The following is a 22152-nucleotide window of genomic DNA, read 5'->3' on the forward strand; positions in this document are numbered from 1 at the left end:
AGGTATTGCCGGTTCCATAAGAGCCACGGCCACGACACCAACGCCTGCATTCATCTCAAGGAGGAAATCGAGCAGCTGATAAGCAGAGGGTACCTCGGGAGGTACTTAAAAAATAACGACAATAGAAGGGAGCGCCAGGACAACCCGAGACCCAGAGACAGAAGTCCTCGAGACGCCCAACCCCTGGGCGACCGCATCCAGGCTCCAGCCCCGGCCGTTCTCCCTCCTCAGGTACCTCAACCTCAACTCCAACCTCATGGTGTCATTGGTACCATTTCAGGAGGGCCGACCGCGGGAGGGACCTCTTCATCGGCCCGCAGAACCTATGCCCGGCAGGTCAACGCCGTCCATGCCTGCAGCAAGAGGGCCGAGCCAGAAAATGAGATATCCTTTTCGGAGGCAGATCTGGACGGTCTGATCCTCCCGCACGATGATGCCCTGGTCGTCACAATGCTAGTGGCGAACTGGGAAATGAAGAAGATCCTGGTCGACAACGGGAGCTCCGCCGACATCCTCTACTACCACGCCTTCGAGCAGATGATGATCGGAGCTGACCGTCTGAAGCCGGCCAACTCAGATCTGTTCGGATTCTCGGGAGAAGTTGTCAAGGTCGAAGGGCAGATTGAGCTTCCAGTTCTGATCGGGGAGCCGCCCTGCCAGTCCTTCGCAATGGTGACCTTCCTGGTGGTTAAGGCCAAGTCGGCCTATAACGCCATTCTAGGACGCCCCGGCCAGAACCTCCTCCGAGCGATTCCCTCCGCTTATCACCAGAAGATGAAGTTCATTACGCCAGGAGGCGTAGGTGAAGTCAGAGGGGATCAGCCCCAATCAAGACAATGCTATGCGGCAGCACTGAGAGGGAAGAATGCGTCTGAGTCTCTTCCAATCGAGCTGTACGATCTGAGAGACGAAGCGCAGATCACAGTCAACCAGCCCGCAGAGGACCTCATCTCCATTCAATTGAACATCGATGATGAACAGAGGGTTGTCCAGATCGGCTCTGCCCTGCCAGAGGCCGCGCAGCAGGATCTCGCTCAATTCCTCAGGGCCAATGCAGATGTCTTTGCCTGGACTCCTTCAGACATGCCCGGCATTGACCCGTCGATTAGCACCCACGAGCTCGGTGTCGATCAGACCTGCAAGCCCGTGAAGCAGAAGCGTAGACACTTTGCACCGGAGAGACGGAGAGCCATCAGAGAAGAGGTGGAGAGGCTTTTGAAGGCCGATTTCATTCGTGAGATCCAGTATCCGGACTGGCTCGCGAATGTGGTAATGGTAAAAAAGTCCAACGGGAAGTGGAGGACCTGTATAGACTTCACAGACCTGAACAAGGCCTGCCCAAAAGACAGTTACCCACTCCCAAAAATAGACCAGCTCATTGACGCTACAGCAGGTCATGAGCTGCTCAGTTTCATGGATGCTTTCTCGGGATACAATCAAATCAGAATGTACGAGTCTGACATCCCGAAGACATCATTCGTTACCGACCAGGGGACGTATTGCTATCGGGTAATGCCTTTCGGACTGAAGAATGCGGGAGCCACTTACCAGCGTCTCGTCAACAAGCTGTTCAGAAATCAGATTGGCCGGAACATGGAGGTCTACGTTGATGATATGCTAGTGAAGAGCAGAAGTGCTTCCAACCACGTCTCCGACCTCGAAGAGGCCTTCCAGGTCTTGAGGGAGCACAACATGAAGCTTAATCCGACCAAATGTACATTTGGCGTCGGAGCGGGCAAGTTCCTGGGCTTCATGGTAAGCCAGAGAGGAATAGAGGCGAACCCGGAGAAGATCAAGGCGGTAATGGAGCTGACTCCTCCGAGCACTATCAGAGAAGTACAGCGCCTGACCGGGCTGGTGGCAGCTCTGGGGCGGTTTATCTCAAAATCCGCCGAGAGATGCCTCCCTTTCTTCAATGCGATCAGAGGTATAAAAACCGCGCCCTGGACTCCGGAGTGTCAAGCAGCGTTCGAGGAGCTGAAGCAGTATTTATCCTCCCCCCCCTTGTTGTCCACGCCGGAACCAGGAGAAGAGCTGATTCTGTACCTCTCAGCGGGACCCTTGGCAGTTGCAGCAGTACTGATCAAAGAAGAGTCTAACCAGCAAAAGCCGATCTACTATGTTAGCAAGGTCCTCCACGATGCAGAGACTAGATATCAGCGAGTAGAGAAGCTCGTGTGCGCCCTCATTATGGCGGCCCGGAAGCTAAGGCCGTACTTTCAGGCGCACACAATCAAGGTCTTGACAGGGCAGCCTCTCAGACAGATCCTCCACCGGCCAGACACTTCGGGCCGACTTGTCAAGTGGGCCGTGGAGCTCAGTGAGTTTGATATCAAGTATCTACCCAGGCCGGCGATCAAAGCTCAGATTCTCGCTGACTTCATAGCCGAGTGCACAGTTCCGGACCCAGACCCCGGGCTGGTAGCAGTTCCATCTCCAGAAGCAGAGCTGGCCGTACCGGAGCCTCGAGTCGTTTCCAGAGCATCACCGCCCCCCGGGACTGAGCCCGTCATCGTGCGCCCAGTTTTTGATGAAGAGCCGCTCTGGGAAGTTTATGTGGACGGGTCATCGAACAAGACAGGGTGTGGTGCAGGACTAGTTCTCACTGGACCAGAGGACTTCGTCCTGAACTATGCCCTGCGGTTTGGTTTCCGTGCGTCCAACAATGAAGCAGAATATGAAGCGCTCATAGCCGGGATGAATCTCGCTGTGCAGACCCGTGCTCAGAGGCTAAAGGCGTACTGCGATTCACAGCTGGTCGTCTGTCAGATCCAGGGAGTATATGAAGCCCGTGAAGAGCGGATGATCAAGTACTTGGGAAGGGTTCGCAGTCTGGCCGTTCATTTCAAGAGCTTTGAGGTCGTCAGAATCCCCCGAGCAGAGAATGTAAAGGCAGATGTGCTATCAAAGCTTGCAGCCTCAGGTTACACCGCCCTCAGAGAAATTCGCATGGAGTTTCTGAAGAGGTCCAGTATCGATGCCCAGTCCGTCGTGGTGATGCAGATTGACGATGAGCCGTGCTGGATGGATGAGATAATCAGGTATCTACGCAGCGGAGAGCTCCCTGGAGAGAGAAAGGAGGCCCGTAAGGTCACGCAGAGGGCAGCGAGGTTTTCACTGGATGGCGAGACTCTATATAAGAGGTCGTATACCCTCCCGTATTTGAAGTGTCTTCGCCCCAGTGATGCCTTGCTAGCCCTGCAAGAAACCCATGAAGGAATCTGCGGAGAGCACCTCGGGGGCAAGGCCCTGGCCATTAAAATCCTCCTGAGAGGTCTGTACTGGCCTACGCTGAGGAAGGACGCACTGAGCCTTGTGAAAAAGTGTGAGAAGTGCCAGAAGTTCTCTCCAGCCGTCCACCAGCCACCCGTTCCGATGGCCCCGATCATCAGTCCTCTTCCCTTCGCAGTATGGGGGATGGATATTCTGGGCCCCTTTCCGCCGGCCTCAGGAGGCCGTGAGTTCGTCGTTGTTGCCATTGATTATTTCACCAAGTGGGTGGAAGCAGAGCCTCTGGCCAAGATCACAGAGCAGAATGTACAGAACTTCTTCTGGAAATCGGTGGTGTGCAGGTTCGGGATCCCCCGGGTCCTCATAACGGACAATGGCAAGCAGTTCGACTCGAGGAATTTCCGAAAGTTTTGTTCTGATCTGCACATAGAGCAAAGATTCACATCTGTGGCACCTCCTCAGACGAATGGGCAAACAGAGGTGACGAACAGGACCCTCTTGCAGGGGATAAAGAAGAGACTGGATGGCAAGGCCGGGCGTTGGGCAGACGAACTGTATCATGTGCTCTGGGCGTATCGGACTACTCCGCGTACGGCCACAGGCGAGTCGCCTTTTAATCTCTCCTTCGGAACAGAAGCAGTGATCCCGGTTGACATCGGCGCCCCCTCCCCAAGGATCGTCCGTTTCAGCGAGCAGCTCAACGGGGACGGACTCCGTGCCAACCTTGACTTGCTTGAAGAAGTCCGTGAGGAATCTCAGATCAGGTCGGCGGCCTATAAGCAGAAAGTATCCAGATATCATGACGTCAAGATCCGACCAAGAGAATTCCACGCTGGCCACCTAGTCCTGAGGAAAGCCTCCGTTTCCCAGCCAAGAAGCGTGGGCAAGCTCTCTCCGACCTGGGAAGGACCATACCGAGTCAAGGAAGTCATCCGCCCAGGAAGCTATCGGTTAGAGTCCCTCGACGAACAGATGCTGCCACATGCTTGGAATTCTAGAAATCTTCGGATCTACTATCAGTAATTTTGTTTGCCTTCATAGGCTTGTAAAGAACTGCTGTAATCATCCACATTCTGCAATGAATAAAATAAGTTTCCCAAATAATTGTCCCTCTTTGAGTAACTCATTTAGCCATCAGTATATAGCAGCAGTGGTGCACTCCGGCTCATCCTAGTGGCTTGGAGATCAGTTCCAGCCAGGACGCCCGCAGTGGAAACCACCTTCAAATATTTCCTAAGTGTTTGAGCATCAAGCCTCCAGCTCGGCTCTCGCAGACTTAGGACGAGCAGCAGTGGTGCACTCCGGCTCATCCTAGTGGCTTGGAGATCAGTTCCAGCCAGGACGCCCGCAGTGGAAACCACCTTCAAATATTTCCTAAGTGTTTGAGCATCAAGCTTCCAGCTCGGCTCTCGCAGACTTAGGACGAGCAGCAGTGGTGCACTCCGGCTCATCCTAGTGGCTTGGAGATCAGTTCCAGCCAGGACGCCCGCAGTGGAAACCACCTTCAAATATTTCCTAAGTGTTTGAGCATCAAGCTTCCAGCTCGGCTCTCGCAGACTTAGGACGAGCAGCAGTGGTGCACTCCGGCTCATCCTAGTGGCTTGGAGATCAGTTCCAGCCAGGACGCCCGCAGTGGAAACCACCTTCAAATATTTCCTAAGTGTTTGAGCATCAAGCTTCCAGCTCGGCTCTCGCAGACTTAGGACGAGCAGCAGTGGTGCACTCCGGCTCATCCTAGTGGCTTGGAGATCAGTTCCAGCCAGGACGCCCGCAGTGGAAACCACCTTCAAATATTTCCTAAGTGTTTGAGCACCAAGCTTCCAGCTCGGCTCTCGTAGACTTAGGACGAGCAGCAGTGGTGCACTCCGGCTCGTCCTAGTGGCTTGGAGATCAGTTCCAGCCAAGATACCCGTGGTGGAAACCAACTTCAAATATTCCCAGCACGGTTCTCGATGAAGCACAGAAATAATACGCGTACAAAAAAATAAGGATGCTGTACAGACAGTTTAACAAAAAATGTATTTGTATTCAGTATTCATATTTGCATTACAAAATTGCTCTCTTCGCCGAGCTGGCTTACAAAGAATAGGCGTTACCAACTGTGCAAACAAAAAAGAAAGAAGGCTGCTGCTCAGGCCTCCTCGTCGGCCACCACCTCGGTGACGACCCCTTCGGGAGTGAGGGCTGCGAGCTCGCCACCCTCCGCCGCCGCCGAGGCGACGGCGGCCACAGTCACCCCCGCATCCACCTCAATAGGCCGGGAGGAGTCCGGTTCGTCTTCCTCCTCATCTTCGTCGTCCTCTGGAGGTGCATACGGGACGGTTAGCGCGTCCAAGGAGATGCCGGGGTGAATCCTCTTCACCTGCTCGGAGCAGAGAAGGAAACCCGCCCTGTAGGCCTGGAGGCCTAAGTCGAAGTGCTGGGCATCCTTCCTCTCCTCAGTTTCCTTCACGGCCGCCTCCACGGCCGCCTTTTCCTTCCTTCCGGCCCTCTCAGCCGCACTCAGGAGATCCTGCACGGCCTGGTTTTTGACCCTCTGCAGCTCGTCCTGTAAGCTGTTGAGCTCGGCCTCTTTGATCTGGACGGCTTCATTCAGCTCGCCGTTCTCCTTCTGGACCTGGGCCTTTTCAGACTCGATCCTTGTGATCGTCTCAGAGAAGAGATATCGCTTCTTGGCCATATCCCTTGAGTACACCTGGAGTTGATAGAGGGCGGAGCTGATTGCCGCTTCGCAGGTCTCCGGCACCTCTTTTTCGACCGCTAGCCGGTCGCGGGCGAGGACACCCTTGTACATCAACTCTGCGGCCACCCGGGTATCCCCCAGGCCGGTGTCCGTTTTCTGCACGGCCCAGTTCGGGCGGAAGACGTTGTCGCCTCCAACCGTTGCCGTAGCCGGCATACCCAGTACTGCCCCGCCGTGCTTTGACCCCGTCGCCGCTCCGGACTTGGAGCTCTGACCCGTGGTGTCTGCCCGGCTAGATAGGGCAAGCTTATGCGTCGCCCGGCTGCTTTTAAGAGGCTTAGCCAGCGCGACCATCGGCGGGGTCGACTCCGGCACCTTCCTCTTCTTGCCCTTTGGTTGGGGCTGCTCCTGCGCTGGAGACGCGCCCGAAGACTGCTTGATTCTGTCCAAAAGGGACATCTGCTTCACCATTTCTGCAAAAGAGAACGGAGCGCAGTCAGCAATATGAAAGTTAAAAAATACTTCAGAAAAATAAATGCTATCCTATAGTGTCTACGTACGTGCCGGCGTCGCACGGCTGACCCCGAGTGCGACCAGCTCGGCCTCCTCTTCGAACTCTGAGCAGTGAACTGGACCTCGCTTGAGCTCTTCTTTGATCAGAGCGAAGGTCATATGGTCATAGTCTTCGAGAGCTGGTTTTTTACTAAGGCGGCGAGTGTCTGGCGTTCTCCATTGTAATGAGAACGGCCACTGCGAGCCCGGCGCGGTGTCCTTTACATAGAAGAACCTGTTCTTCCATGTGTGAATGGAAGAAGGTATCCCAGTGATCATTTTCATTTCGGGCCTCTGGCTAATGTAGATCCAGCCGCCGTCCTTATGCCTCTTCAGGTGCGCACACATCCTGAAGACGGGCACGGTGGGGTTCCTACGGAGCCGGACTTCAAGAAGGTACAAGAAGCCGATCAGTGTCCTCCAAGAGTTCGGGACGACCTGTGTAACTGCCAGCCCGTAGTAATTCAGTGCATCCGCAAAGAAGGGGTGGAAGGGGAGCCTAAGCCCGGCCCGGAAGGCCTCCTCATACACGCAGAGGTCTGCGCTATCGTTGCTGGCCCGATCCCCTTCGACAGCCGCCCTCAGAATGTACCGGCTAGGAATACAGTATTTGTCCCTGACGATCTGAAGCCTGTTCGGCCACAGATGGTTCACCTCGTATAGGGCCCCGATGTTATACTGCGGGTTGGCTTCCATCTGTGCCTCCGCTATCACCTCGACTGGCATGCGCGACGATTGAGGGACTGCCGCTTCGACGTCCTCATCATCGTCGCTGGTTTCTACCCGGTCCGGTCCGTCCCCACAGGCCGGGATTGTGTCTAAGTCCACACTCATTTCCTCACCGCTCTCCTCGTCTATTATGATCACTAGCTCTTCGCCCTCAACACCGGCCTCCACTATAGGTGAGGCCGGAACCGCTCTCTCTGATGCCTCGGACCCCGATGCGGTACTGGTCGGACCGGACTCCCTTGAACTGGAGTCCGTCTCCGAACTAGTGCTAGACATAAAAAGCAAAAAAAAGAAGAAAGAAAGGCTAAAAGCTAAAAAAGATTACCGAACTGGAGTGTTGGACGAGGACCTCCGGGCTCACTGATCCGAAGCGGGCAGAAAACTTGAGCAGCCGAACAGAAGAGGAGGAGAGTAAAAGATGAAAAGTAAGAAATGAAGAGTAAACTCCTGTATTTATAGAGAAGCTGGGAAGAGCGGGAAAAATCCCGCCCATTTCCGCCAGCCGGAGTGCGCCACGTCGCCTTCCGCATTAAATGCGCCGCTCGCATTAAATGCGCCGCTCGCATTAAATGCGCCGCCTGCATTAAATACAAGGCACAGGTCCCAAAGCGCCAGAAGACAAAAGACCTGTCCGGCTGTCCGGGCAGGAAATGGGGCATTCAAAAGACAAAGACCTGTCCGGCTGTCCGGACTGGATATGGCGCGTTCGCTAGACGACAAAAGCGCTAGACGACAAAGCCTGTCCGGCTGTCCGGACTGGATATGGCGCGTTCGCTAGACGACAAAAGCGCTAGACGACAAAGCCTGTCCGGCTGTCCGGACTGGATATGGCGCGTTCGCTAGACGACAAAAGCGCTAGACGACAAAGCCTGTCCGGCTGTCCGGACTGGATATGGCGCGTTCGCTAGACGACAAAAGCGCTAGACGATAAAGCCTGTCCGGCTGTCCGGACTGGATATGGCGCGTTCGCTAGACGACAAAAGCGCTAGACGACAAAGCCTGTCCGGCTGTCCGGACTGGATATGGCGCGTTCGCTAGACGACAAAAGCGCTAGACTACAAAGACCTGTCCGGCTGTCCGGACAGGATAATTCAAAAGACAAGAGACCTGTCCGGTTGTCCGGACAGGATATGGCGCGTTCGCTAGGCGACAAAAGCGCTAGGCGACAAAAGGTTTCACCAGCAAAGACCTGCCCGGCTGGCCGTTCACAGCCTTAGCCGAGCAGGACCACATGACTTCCTGAACCAAGGACGTCCAGGACCCCTGGCCGCCCAGGCCTCTGGTCAAAAATTCAGCCGTGCTGGATAGTCGAATGCCTTCTGCCCGGCCGTACTCCTTCAGGCCAAGCGCCAAGGCCAGGCCAGGGCGCCAGGAGTCTCCTGTCCAGCCACTATTTCTCCTAGCTGGGTCTGAGCCCGGCCTTAGCTGCCTGGAGGTCTTAAGGCCGGCCCGACGCTGTCTTTACCTTCTCTTTGCTTCTTCTAGCCACTTTCATGGTGGCTTGAAGAACCAGGGGGCAACTGATAGGGTCCGGACTCAGCACTGAGGGAATCCGGACTCAGCAATCCGGACTCAGCACTGAGGGAATCCGGACTCAGCAATCCGGACTCAGCACTGAGGGAATCCGGACTCAGCAATCCGGACTCCGCACTGAGGGATCCAAACTCAGCATCCAATTAGCTTCTGGCACGTGGCCCTCACAAGGACCGTTGGAAGGCCAACACCTGTCTCCCCTAGGTGTGGCACCTGGACCAATCAGGGACCTCCACCTGCCCTCCTTAGGCATGAGACCTGGTCCATACAGAGGCCACCACCTGGCTCAAAACTACCACCTGTCCTAGACAGGTGGCTCAGAATCACTATAAATAGCCTTCACTTGTGCTAAGGTGAGGGCCCCTGAAAATCTGAGAACCAAAACTCTAAGCTTTTTGCTCTGACATTGCTCTACACTCCTGCTCATACTGACTTGAGTGTCGAAGCACCCGTCCGGAGTATCACTCCGGATTGGTCCTCTGACCCTTTTCTTTCTTGTCTGTACTCTGTGCAGCGCAGGACTCAACCAGCTATTCAGCCGTGGCTCGTTAGCCCGGACCACCCAGTCCTACCATAACCTGTTACCGATTTTAGGCCTAACAATAATTATCTATAAGTATTTATGGATTTTGTTTTGTGTCTCTTAAATTAAGGGCGGTGATAAATTGACCCCCATAAATTGCCAGCTTGACATGCAATATTGGAGAGACATACTAGTCTCCCTTTTCTTATCAATAGCCCCGGGTAGGGTATACTTAACGTAATGATCTCTATCTAATGAATAAATGCCTTATGGGAGTTCTAGTATAACTCAATGAATTCTTTCTAAACAATCCAGTGAGGAGTTTGTGTTTTTTTGCCATTTCTTCTTTTTAACTTCTTCATCATTTCATTTTTTCCATCACCTTCCATTTTTTTACGGCGCTTTACATATTTTCCGGTATTGATTCTTCTTTTTACATCCTCATCCACCTCTTTTTCTTCTTCTTCATCTTTCTTCCTCTTCCAAGTTGCAGCGACAGTGGTGGAGATGATAAAATAGGAAGAAAATTAGAGAAAAAAAAGATGGGAAATAGTCTTTTGGGGTGAAAAGAGTTGAAACTATTAGCCATACATTAATTCATATTCAAAAAATAATTATTTCATGTTATAAAATGCATTTTTCTTTTAAAAATATATTTCTTAAGTAAGGTTATAACTTTCATTTGTTTATTAAATTAATCTTACCCAAGAAATTTATTTTCTCCAATTTTTTTAACCAAAAATTGTGTTGTCAACATCAATATGATATTTTTAGAGTTCTAATCACCAGAATATTAGAGTCTAGACAGGGAAATGATATCAACACTGCAATGTTTTGACATTTCTGCTAAAGCAACTTGTCTTTTACCATTTAAAGAGCTGTCAAATGGTTATTACAGTTCCCAAAGAGCTCTCATCGGTAAATTAAAAAAGAAAAGACAAGCTGGGATCGTGCAACTATTAAAACATGGCTGTGCTCATATTATTTTCCTATCTATATACTGAGAATTTATATAATGGGTGGCCGTGAAAACACGTGAAGTCTAAAAAAAGTAGGTACGGCCCACTTTTTTTGATGATCCAAATCGTTCATCTGTTTGGGCACAACGTAAATAGGTTGTGCCTCAAAAATCAGCTCCATAGGATGATCCTAACCCTCCGATCTGTAGAAGATTCCATAAATGATTTTTGGAAATCTCCATATTCTGATCAGTTCAGATCAGAGGGTTAGGATCATCCTATGGAACTGATTTTAGTCTTGAGTGGCCCAGTTATTTAAAACGCAATAAATATAAGTATTCTTCAACTATTAAGTAACATTTAAATAGAAATTCTTAAATAATTATTGATATTTGCATTAATTATGGAAGGAGTTCTATTATCAAACAGAGGATGGTTGGTGTTCTATTAGTATTAATAATTATCTATAAGGATTTATGGATTTTGTTTTGTCTCTCTTAAATTTTGTATGAGAACTACGTGGTTGAATGGGAAGCATGGGAAGAGAACGTAGTTGAATACTTGAAAGGTGTCGAATGCGTTGTATCAATTTGGTTCACTTGTTTTTATTAAGGAATAATGGTAAACATGGGCTTTTCTTCCGTGACTGACTTCAGCCCGCTAAAATCATTTCCCTTTTATTATCAATACCCCCGATGCGTAGGGTATACCATAGAAGCGAAGCAATCTTACGGGTTTATTTAGGATAAAATTATTTAAACTTGATAAGCAATCCTAGGAACAACTTATCCATGGATTTCTATCTCCTACTCGGAGAACAATCACCCTAGATTATTGAGACTCAGAGTTTGAATAATTTATAATGGGACAACTCGACTGCGCCAGTTATTTAAATCGCAATAAATATAAGTGTTAGGTCTAAAATTGGTAACAGGTTATGGTAGGGCCTGAAGGGCTGATCTGACAAGCCACGGCTAGAGGGTTGGTGGAGTCCTTCACTGCACAAGGGCACAGACAAGAAGACAAAGGATCAGAAGACCGACCCGGAGTGATGCTCCGGACGGACGCTTCGACACTCAAGTCAGTATGAGCAGGAGTGCAGAGCAATGTCAGAGCAAAACACTAAGGGTCTTAGATTTCAGAACCGTCACCTTAGCACAAATGAAGGCTATTTATAGTGATTCGGAGCCACCTGTCCTTCCACCTGTCCAAGACAGGTGGTAGCCCCTGTATGGACCAGATCTCATACCTAAGAGGTGCAGCTGGAACTAGGAGGTGCTGGTGGAAGTCCCTGATTGGTCCAGATAGCATACCTAGCAGATGACAGGTGTTGGCTTTGCAGTGGCCCTTGTGAGGGCCACGTGTCAACAGCCGGTTGGTCGTATATTTTGGACCCCATCAATAAGTATTCTTGAACTATTTAATAGCATATACTTTTATAATCATAAACGTCTTATAAAGGTAAATGCCCCTATAGCTATTAAATACTTATAGATATAAATTCTTTTACAGTTATTAAACACCTTATTTTTAAACTCAACATCATTTCTACCTCTACCTCATAAAATTTTAATAATGAAAGCACATATTTGCTGAGTCCTGCTGGGGAAACTGAGACTATAATCGAGTTGGGGACCCCTACGATCGCTACTTGTCTTACAGAAAACTGTCCGCAAATTCTCTCGGAATTATTATTATTATTATTATTATTATTATTTTTACGTTTGAATTTGGGATTACAAACAAAATGACCTACGTGGTGCATGCTGATTGTTTGTTTCTCCATCGGTCTTCTTGTCGTTTCCCATATAATTTTTTTCTACATGAACAATATTCCCCACTTAGCATCTGTGATTTTCTTTTTATTATAAATATAGGGATTTTGATGAGGGCACTCCTCACTTTATTAAAAGTATGGTACGGCCAGCACCATAGAATGATCCAAACCGTCCATTAGATGGGCCATAGCCTAAATAGGTTGTGCCCCAAAAATTATTTCCACAGGTTGATTGTAACCCTTCTATCTATAGAGGGTTAGGATCAACCCTCTAACGTTCAGATCAGAGGGTTAGGATCAGCCTATGGAAATGGTTTTTGAGATACAACCTATTTAGGCTGTGGCCCATCTAATGGAAGGTTTGGATCATTATACGGTGCGAGCTGTACCGTACGTTTAATAAAGTGAGGAGTGCCCCCATCAAAATACAGTAGTGCTGATAACATTTCCCTAAATATAATATGTAATTAACCCTTATAAAATAAATATTATCACAATTTCTAAGCTTCTAGAAAGACACTAGAGAAACTTATCTTCCTCGTTACTAAAGGATGCTCTCCGTCAACCATGTCCCTTTCACTCTAGAGGCAACAAGACACCATGAAAGGTTCTGTGTTTGTCGTAAATGAATCTTAGTCTTATTAGTCTTCATCACTCTTTAATTTTATTAATATATGGTTTCTCTCCCTATGGGACCCACAAAATTGTCTTGTATCTCTAATTAGAGAACGTCTAAGCAGACACAACAGTTAGGATAATGGGACCCACCAATTTGTGTCATATTATTTGAGAATCCTAAACAGAAATCTCATGTAAAAGATTAAAAATATAAGGAGTCAGAACCCTAAGCCTGTTTTTAGATTACCGAAATCAGGAACCAGAATCAACATCATATTCTTATTCTCCCTTAAAAATATAAGGAAAAAAATAAAATAAAATAAAACTATAATTAAACAAGTTAATTCTAATAACAATTACATTCTACCCAGGGTGGAATCAGAATAACACCTCTCGGGACAGGCATTTCCCCCTTCTAATTCCGCCCTCGTCAATTCCGCTTCTTTGATTCCGTTCTTTTTTTAACCAAACGATGGTATCAGCTGGAATTGGAATCAAACCCTGATTCTAGTTCATGATTCCGGTAATACAAACCCACCCTTGCATTGGACAATTGCATTCTTCACCATGCCACAATGACTAATACGTCATTCCCACCCTCGCTGGAAGGATAGTTGCTTTCAGCACCACTGCGATGGTTGGTCTTGATCTTTGCCATGGGGATCCTGATCGTGACCCTCATCTTTCTCTCTTTCTCGGACGTACTCTCCTGGTAGCATTCAAATATTAAGAAGATCACGTTAATAAGATGATGAATAGTTCAATAGATCCCCATTTTTTTTTTATCAAACACTCCTTTCTCTGTTATTAGCAAACTATCAGAAATCTCAAAATTGGTAGAGGCACCTCTCCAATCTTTTTATTGTAATAAAATGTAGGTTGATTTTCAATTCATATATATATTTCATTTCACATGGTGTGCTAGAATATAAGATTAGGTAAAATCTCACCGATTGATTGTTTTAGTGGTAGATTAAAAAAGTAGGCTAGATATGTGTATTAAAAAAGTACCCAAGATTTATTAGCCAACTAGTTTAGAATGAATTTACATTTATCTCATTCTATAATTATCTTTATATGTGTATTTATAAGGGCCCGTCAAGTACCATTCAAGCGGTACCGCCCATGGTATTTGATCCAACAGCAGTCCACTCGTTAAGATGTTGCTGTCTGATCAAATATCAAGGATGGTATAGTACTTCCACTGTACCCCCGAAACTGGACTTGACGGTCGGGCACCGTATAATTTATTTCACTGTATACCCTTTTTAAAAATGAGTTTTTATATGGTGCCCAACCGTCACGTAGAAGCGGTACCACCCTTGATATTTGATCCAACAGCAGATCCAACAGCAGGGCTGTTGGATCAAATATCAAGTGTGGAGGTAATTCCATCGTACCACCTTCACGGGACTTAACGGTTGGCTACCATATAAATTATCTTTTAAAAATAGACTATAAGGGCTTACACCATATAATTTATCTCATTCTATACTTATCTTTATATATGTGTTTTTATATGGGCTAACAAAAGATCCCAGATCGAAAAAGCGAAAGAGATGTGGATGGGCTTCTAAGCGATTGGGCACCCTCTCCTTAACGTCTACTTTATAAGGGTGAGTTCTACCCGGGTCCCAATAAGTGTTAAAATATTGTAGATCTCACCGTTAGAGTAGTTAACATTTCTATCTTTATCACTTTCTATGATTATGTTAATCACTTTCTATTTCTATCCTGATTTATTTGAGTGTTCTGTATAAACACTCATTAGAGCTAATTGTATGCTAACAAAAATTAGTTAAGATTTTTTTATTTTACAAAGAGGCACTATTATTTATGTTGATTGTATAGATATATAATTAAAGATGAACGGAGCTAATATGAGAGACTCTTTTATTTATATTGATAATATAGATAATTACTTAAATTCATGTATTTAACACATTATGCATGTGTCTTAATTACGAAACAAGTAGTCTCTCTATCTAATCAGATTAGTACTCTCAACTCCTATTCTGTGACTTGTAATCACTCCATAATTGATCGACCGTCTTCCCCAACAGCTCCACGAAGAAATCAACACTATAACCGGTCCTCAATTTAACATTTAGATCGGCAACGAAACCATCTCTTAGGCTATTGCAGTAGTCCAGGAAGCGGGCCGTCACAACATACCCCTGATCCCAACTATCTCCCCCACCGGCCTTAATCCAGTCCGAACCGGCAAATCCGGCCTTCAATCTCACAAAATCTGCTATACCGTCAATCAGGTGTCCGGGTGCTTGATTGGCCCCGTTCCACTGCCACACGTGGGTCATTTCATGGTAGAGGACTCCGGTGATCTCAGTTCGCACGTCGCCCGAATAACTTGCTATGTGACTGGCACTCACGTGGATCTCATTGTTGTTTGTATAAGCAACTCCATCCATCTTATCAATGAATGTGCTAACATGTTGCACACTCTTCCTATCACCTTCGCCTTGTCGGAAGGTTTGCCAAATGAATGTCGAAGCGTTTTCTACTATCTGCTTTGTATATGGGAGCCCAATCTCATTGTCGAAGCGGGTTCCACCGGGTGTTTCGAGCGCATTATTTGTGACATCATAATCAACGGCTTGGATTCCATCTACAGCAGCCATGGCTAGAAGAGAAGAGACCAACAGCATCATGGGATCCATTTTCTCCTATCTTTCTTGTATCTCAATGTTACCTTGTAAGTTCTTGTTCTTAAATAGAAGAAATGCCTTGCCTTGCCTTGCCGTCTAATTATGAATTACACGGTTTCATAGTCATAAAAAAAAAAAGTATCTTGACTTGGGGCTTGACTTAGAAACATAGGCATTGACTCGGCTTCATCCAGGCAGTTTCTTGAAGGGTGCCGTGTTTAATAGGCTGACCTTCTCCATAGTAAATATGAAATGGGCCCATCCAAACAGTTAGAGGGCCTCTTTTTTTCAGCGTTGGGTAGCTTGACATTTGGCAAAGGAAGAGAGCAGATGACACATCTGAAGTGCTTTTTTCTATTGCTTACTACAAACCACAAACCGACTTCGACCTTGACTTGGTTCCTTCTATGCAATTTCTTGCTCAAGGATTCCCAAGGCTACACACATGGTCTTGGTCTCACGCCATCCATACGTTAAAGGATTCACAAGCCTCATCTTCCGCATAAATTATACGAGATTTAATGTAATATGTTGAAGAATTTTCCTCTTAATATAAATAATATGGCGTACCTGTTTACTGATTTCTGTGAAAAACAGAAAGAATAGATGATTAGTATAACCTTTTCGATGCGGCGAGTTGAGGCACGGACTAGGTCGCTCTCTTTAAGGTGATTTTGCGCCTCTGCGGAAAAGCTTCCGGTGCAACAGATTCGAACGCAATCACCCCCAGGATACAACAGCCCGACGCACCGTCGCTATCTATCTGAAGTACACGATCAGATAAATCCGAACCAAACAACGAACACTCCGAATGCCCAGAAAATGGAATAAAACAGAGATGAAATAAAATAACAGAACACTCTGAAATATAGAGAGAAACTCGGTTCTGTCAACAACAGAAAGAAAGAGAAGCACTGTATTATCACAGTTAACAGAGTGCTAGAAAGCAGAGAAGTTGTGTGTTTTAAAAAAACGTTGTTGTGCTTCTGTTTTTATAGCAAAAACGTGTCTGTAGAAGACACCTTTTAAAAACAGTAAAGACACAACGTTAAAACATTAAACGCATCCTTTAAACGTTATTAAAGATGTATCTAACGGTCAGATTTAGGGAGAATTAAATAGACGTGACTTTTGGGATAAAATAGAAAAGCTACGATTAGGTTTACAATAAACATGACCCAACCCAACCCAACCCAACCCAACCCACACGCACACGCACACGCACGCGCACCCGCGCCCATGCCCACGGCCCGACCCGACACGGCACGGCTCGGCGCGCGCGCGCGTGTGTGTGTGTTTATTTGTTTTTGGTTCTCTTTGTAAAATCCCCAAGGCAAACAAATTGAATGCCCTTGAAAGGCTCAAGCCTTAGCTCAACATTCCCTCTTATATGGATGGGAGAATTTTTCTCAACTTCCCATCTTGGACTAAACTTTTGAGAGATAAGAGAGCACACTCCAAAGGTTTTTAGTGGGAAAAGTACAAGAGAAAGAATAAATTTGAAAATTTCAAATTTTGGGTGGGAAATTCAAAAGCAAAAAAGAATCTTTTTCAAAAGCAAATGTTTCTTTCATTTTTAGTATTTAAAATACTAACAATCCCCCACTTATTTTAATAGAAAAAATACTAGTAAAACTTAATGCTGGGCAATCAGCAGAGTATCACGTATAATAAAGGTGACTATGTCTCGAACCTTTACTTAGTGTAAGTGCATCTAACTGTAAGGAATTGATAGTGACTATGTCTTGAACTACAATCCTTGGGTACAGAGAGACGTGCACCACACACATGATACTAAAGTGTTCAATTGATTCCAAAAAGCTCGCACATTACGGCCATGTGCTACATCCCAGTTTCCATGTAAGCATATGAGAATAAGATCTCGTCTCTTTTGAAAGCGGCCCACTTCCGTGCTAACATGTAGGTGAGTCTATCAAGGATGCTCCTGTAGCCTATACATCCCACTCATACGAGCTATAGATCTCATTAAGAGTAATAACTCAACCTTCCAAACGCTTCAGGATATCATGCTTGAGTTACACCATAGGGATGGACTTTGAGATAAACTTGAAAATAGCATGATCGTCCACAAGTTACACTATGACTCGTTTTTCCCATTGAAAACCTAGTTCTTGGGATCTCCAGTCCCTAGGTTGGGTGTCCATCATAGGTAACTATTTACAAATGGGCTTTAGTCCCATCCCCCTCGATGTATTGCAGATTTTCTCCCTTGACAAGGCCTTAGTTAAGGGATCTGCCAAATTATCACCAGATCTCACAAAGTCAATGGTGACTGATCCATTAGAAATCAATTCTCTCACAGTATTGTGCTTCCGGCGTATCTGTCGCGACTTTCCATTATAGTACTTATTATGTACTCTTCCAATAGCAGCTGTGCTGTCACAGTGAATCAAAATAGCGGGAACAGGTCTTTCCCAAATAGGTATATCAGATAAAAAATTTCTCAACCAACTAGCCTCTTCACACGCAGAGGTTAGTGCAATCAACTCAGATTCCATAGTGGACTAAGCAATAATAGTCTGTTTCTTGGATCTCCAAGAAACTGCACCACTACCAATAGTAAATACATACCCAGTGGTAGCCTTGGAATCTTCTGACAAAGTATTCCAATCGGCATCACTGAAACCCTCTAGAACAGCAGGAAACCTATGGTAGTGAATCCCATTATTAATGGTTCGTTTAAGGTATCTCATGACTCGTGATATAGCATTCCAATGTTCTATACTATGATTACTAGTATATCTACATAATATGCCTACTGCATATGCTATATCAGGTCTGGTACAGTCTGTAGCATACCTTAAACTACCAATAATACTAGCATACTCTTTTTGATTAACACTATCACCTTCATTAGAATACAATCTAATACTAGGATCAAAAGGAGTACATACTGGATTACAATCAAAGTACTTATACTTTTTAAGTATCTTTTCTATATAATGGGACTGGTCTAAAGATATACCACTATCAGATCTTGTAATTTTAATCCCTAAAATTACATTTGCTTCTCCTAGATCTTTCATATCAAAGTTTTGTTTTAATAGATTTTTGGTTTGTTTAACTATTTCCAAGTTAGAACCAAAAATTAAAAGATCATCAACATACAAGCAAATAATAATACAATAAGTATTAATATACTTATAATATATACATTTATCACTTTCATTGATTTTAAAACCATTTGATATAATGACATTATCAAATTTCTCATGCCACTGTTTTGGTGCTTGTTTAAGACCATACAGTGACTTCACCAACTTACATACTTTATTTTCTTGACCTAGAGATATGAAACCACTAGGTTGGTCCATATATATCTCCTCTTCTAGACTACCATTTAAAAAAGCTGTCTTTACATCCATTTGATGAATTACCAGATTATGGATTGCAGCAATTGCAATCAAGACTCTAATGGATGTAATCCTAGTAACAGGAGAGTATGTATCAAAGAAATCAATATTTTCTTTTTGCCTAAAGCCTTTAGCAACAAGCCTAACTTTATACTTGTCTATGGTTCCATCTGGTTTCAATTTTCTTTTAAGAATCCATTTACACCCTATGGTCTTAAATCCTGGTGGTAAATCTACTAATTTTCAAGTCTGGTTTGACATCAGAGACTCCATCTCATCATTGACAGCTTCTCTCCAAAAGTCAGCATCTGACGAGGATAATGTTTCCTCTAAGGAAGAAGGATCTCCCTCCAAACTAAAGACATAGAAATCAGAGCCAAAATCCTTGGCTATTTTGGATCTTTTACTTCTCCTAGGTTCAATTTCTTCTTCAGGGTTTACCTCAATCCTAGGCTCGGTACCCCCACTATCTCCAATAGTCATGGTACCCCCACTATGTCTAGATTTAAAATGAAATTTATCTTCAAAGAATTCAGCATCCACTGACTCTATTATTACACTGTTATTTAGGTCTAAAAACCTATATGTTTTGCTTGTAAGTGAGTAACCCATAAAGGCACACTCTATGGCTCTACTTCCTATTTTGGGTCTCTTAATATTAGAAAGTCTTACATAAGCTAAACATCCCCAATCTCTAAAGTAACTCACATTGGGTTTCCTATTTTTCCAAAATTCAAAAGGTGAGACTTTAGTTTTGTAATTAGGAATTATATTAAGAACATAGCAGGAAGTTAGAATTGCTTCTCCCCATAAGTTAGAGGGGGCTCCTGAACTTAGTAGTAAAGCATTCGTAAGTTCCACTAGTGTTCTATTTTTCCTTTCTGCAACCCCATTTGAGGCGGGGGAGTAAGGAGCGGTTGTTTCATGTATAATTCCTAATGACTTAACAAAGTCAGTGAATTCTAATGATTCATATTCACCTCCTCTATCACTTCTTAGTCTCTTAATCTTCCTATTGAATTGGTTCTCTACTTCTAATAGGTATTCCTTAAACATTTTTAAGGCTTCACTCTTATGTCTAATTAAATAGATGATTGTATACTTAGAAAAATCATCTATAAAGGTTATAAAGTATCTTTTACCACTACGGGTCAAGATACCGTCTAACTCACAAATGTCACTATGAATTAAGTCTAAAAGTTCTGAATTCCTTTCAACACTTTTGAAAGGCTTTCTAGAAATTTTAGCCTTACTACATATTTCACATTTGTTAAAGTCTTCTAAGACTACTTTAGGAATCTGTAGACACCCCATTTTGACAAGGCCCTAAAGTCCCCAAAATTGAATAACCACTTCAAAAAAAAAAAATTCACATAAAATTCCCAAATTTCGAGGTGAGAAATAAACCCAAAAATTTTGAAAATACTGTCGTTGCCAGGCCCTTTGATCGATGTTCATAACCCAAGGAACCCCATTTTTACTTTGAACCCTGAATTGTTGGTATTGATATCTTACGCTCATGTTTATTGATTGGGTCGAGTCAGGCCGAGGTCAGGCGGAAAATGAATGGAATTAATCCGAGCCTAACCTGATTGCCAGTTGAAAATTTCAACCCGAATTTCATGAATCGACCCAAGTCGCATCCCAACTCGTGTCTCGAGCTCGAGCTGGGCGTAGTTTAAAGAAATATGAAAAGGGAGGGTGAATTAGCAGGGCATGGGTGTGCCAATACTAACTTACCATAGGCAGATCAAAGAAGAAGAAAATTTATTCCGCCCCCTTTTTTACCCGAGCCACCCCCCCTGTAGAGATAAGAGTAGTTAAAATACACTAGATGGGGTTGTCTAGAGCAAAAAGGAGGGGGGCAAGTATATCATTCTTCAAAATAGGGGTTTGGGCAAAGAGGAAATCAACCCATCTTTAAGGGTATTCTTGGATGTTCACATTGCTTGCTTGAGAAGCAATAATTCTAAGCCATAGGATCAACAAGGAAAATGTGTGGGTAGGATGAGGTGAGAAAGAGATTTTCTAGGGTTTGTAAAGGCAATGGAGGAGATCAAGGGTTGAAATTACACAAGGCATGGACTTTGCAATGAATGGCTAGGATCATGCCCATGAAAAATATCTAGGTCATAAGAAGCAACCAGAAAAAAAAAAGGGGAGGAGGGGGAGGAGGCTCATGGTCGTTTGAGAAAACAGAGAGGGAGAAGCACAGGAGAAAAGAAAAAACCCACAACCACCATTTCCTCCTCCACCGGCCATCCCATCAACCGCCACCACCCGCACCACCATTGCTAGCCAACTCCACCTCTGCGAACCCGAACCCTAGCCTCCATCAGCAAAACCCATTTCAAAAAACCAAAAAAAAAAAAAAAACACAGAGAGATAGAGGGAGAAAGAGCCGCCGGCCACCACCATCCCTCCGGCCAGCCTCTCCTCCCCCCCACCTTCTTCTTCTTCCCCTCTCCACCACTCCGAAAACCCAAGCCGCCTCCACCTCCTCCATTACCGGAGCCAATCTCCACCGAACCACCACTCCCACCTTCTCCAACCAAATCCCCACCTCCGGCAACCCTGCTGCCACCATCGCCATCTTCCCACCCCCCATCGCCACTGCCACCATCGCCATCCTCCTCCACAACCCATTTTTCTTTTTTTTACAAACCCTCTTCCGCCACCACTGTCATCCACCACCACCACCGTCATCCACCACCACCATCCTCTCAAACCTGAAATTCCCAAACCCAAAACCCACCACCATCCTCTCAAACCCGAAACCCGAAACCCGAAACCCAAAATCCTCCACCCACCTTCACCATCCTCCACCTCCAGCTCCACCACCACCCAACCCTTCGAAAATCCCCCACCGTCCTCCACCTTCACCTTCCTCAAACCCGAAACCCGAAACCCATTTCCCCCACCTCCAAAAATCGAAACCCACTTCGAAAACCCATCTCTAAACCCACTTCGAAAACCCACTTCGAAAACCTCCTTCACAGCCGCCCACCTCCAAGCCGCGACCGCACCCAAACCTCTCTCCACTGCCAGCCACCACCACCTCCTCCGATCACCTCTCCAAACCCTTTTATTTTTCTCCACCAGCCACCGCACCTCCCTCTCTGTTTTTTGCGATATTTGTCGCAAAAGAAAAAGAAAAGAGAGAGAGAGAGAGAAAGAGAGAGAGAGAGGGAGCTCTCCAAACCCCCCTTTTTTTTCCAAGTCTTCTCCGCACGTCCCTCTCGGATTTTGCGATATCTGTCGTGAAAGGAAAAGAAAGAGAGAGAGAGAGAGAGAGAGAGAGAGAGAGAGAGAGGAGGGGGAGCTCGACCCCCAACTTCGTCTCCTCCAGCCGGCCTCTGCCCGTCCGCCAATCGCACCCATTTCCACCGATCATCCCATTTTGGCATCCCGCCATCAGACCTGGGTTCGTAGCGATCTTCAGGTATGTCATTCCTCCTCCTCTAACAGCTCGGGTAACATTTCCATTTATTGCTAATATTGATCGCA

At 45.9% G+C, this 22152-nt stretch overlaps 2 protein-coding genes across 3 annotated transcripts in view; both read right to left on the bottom strand.

Moving 5' to 3' along the window:
- Nucleotides 1-12842: 12842 nt before the first annotated feature.
- LOC143851289 (uncharacterized) overlaps nucleotides 12843-22152 on the bottom strand; it is a 28320-nt gene continuing 19010 nt past the window's right edge. The window contains exon 2 of one of the 2 annotated variants that reach the window (XM_077360657.1): nucleotides 12843-13314. The gene's annotated coding sequence lies outside the window, so the exon portion shown is untranslated. The remainder of the gene's footprint in view (nucleotides 13315-22152) is intronic. The other variant, XM_077360658.1, reaches the window with a different exon arrangement.
- Nucleotides 14482-15327, bottom strand: LOC143851290 (uncharacterized). The gene has a single exon (XM_077360668.1). The coding sequence runs from the start codon at nucleotides 15281-15283 to the stop codon at nucleotides 14609-14611; it is 675 nt and encodes a 224-aa protein (XP_077216783.1). The 5' UTR covers nucleotides 15284-15327; the 3' UTR covers nucleotides 14482-14608.

Source organism: Tasmannia lanceolata, unplaced genomic scaffold (assembly GCF_043159265.1).
Source record: "Tasmannia lanceolata isolate RefF3 unplaced genomic scaffold, GAP_Taslan_0.1 ptg000018l, whole genome shotgun sequence".
Lineage (NCBI taxonomy): Eukaryota > Viridiplantae > Streptophyta > Magnoliopsida > Canellales > Winteraceae > Tasmannia > Tasmannia lanceolata.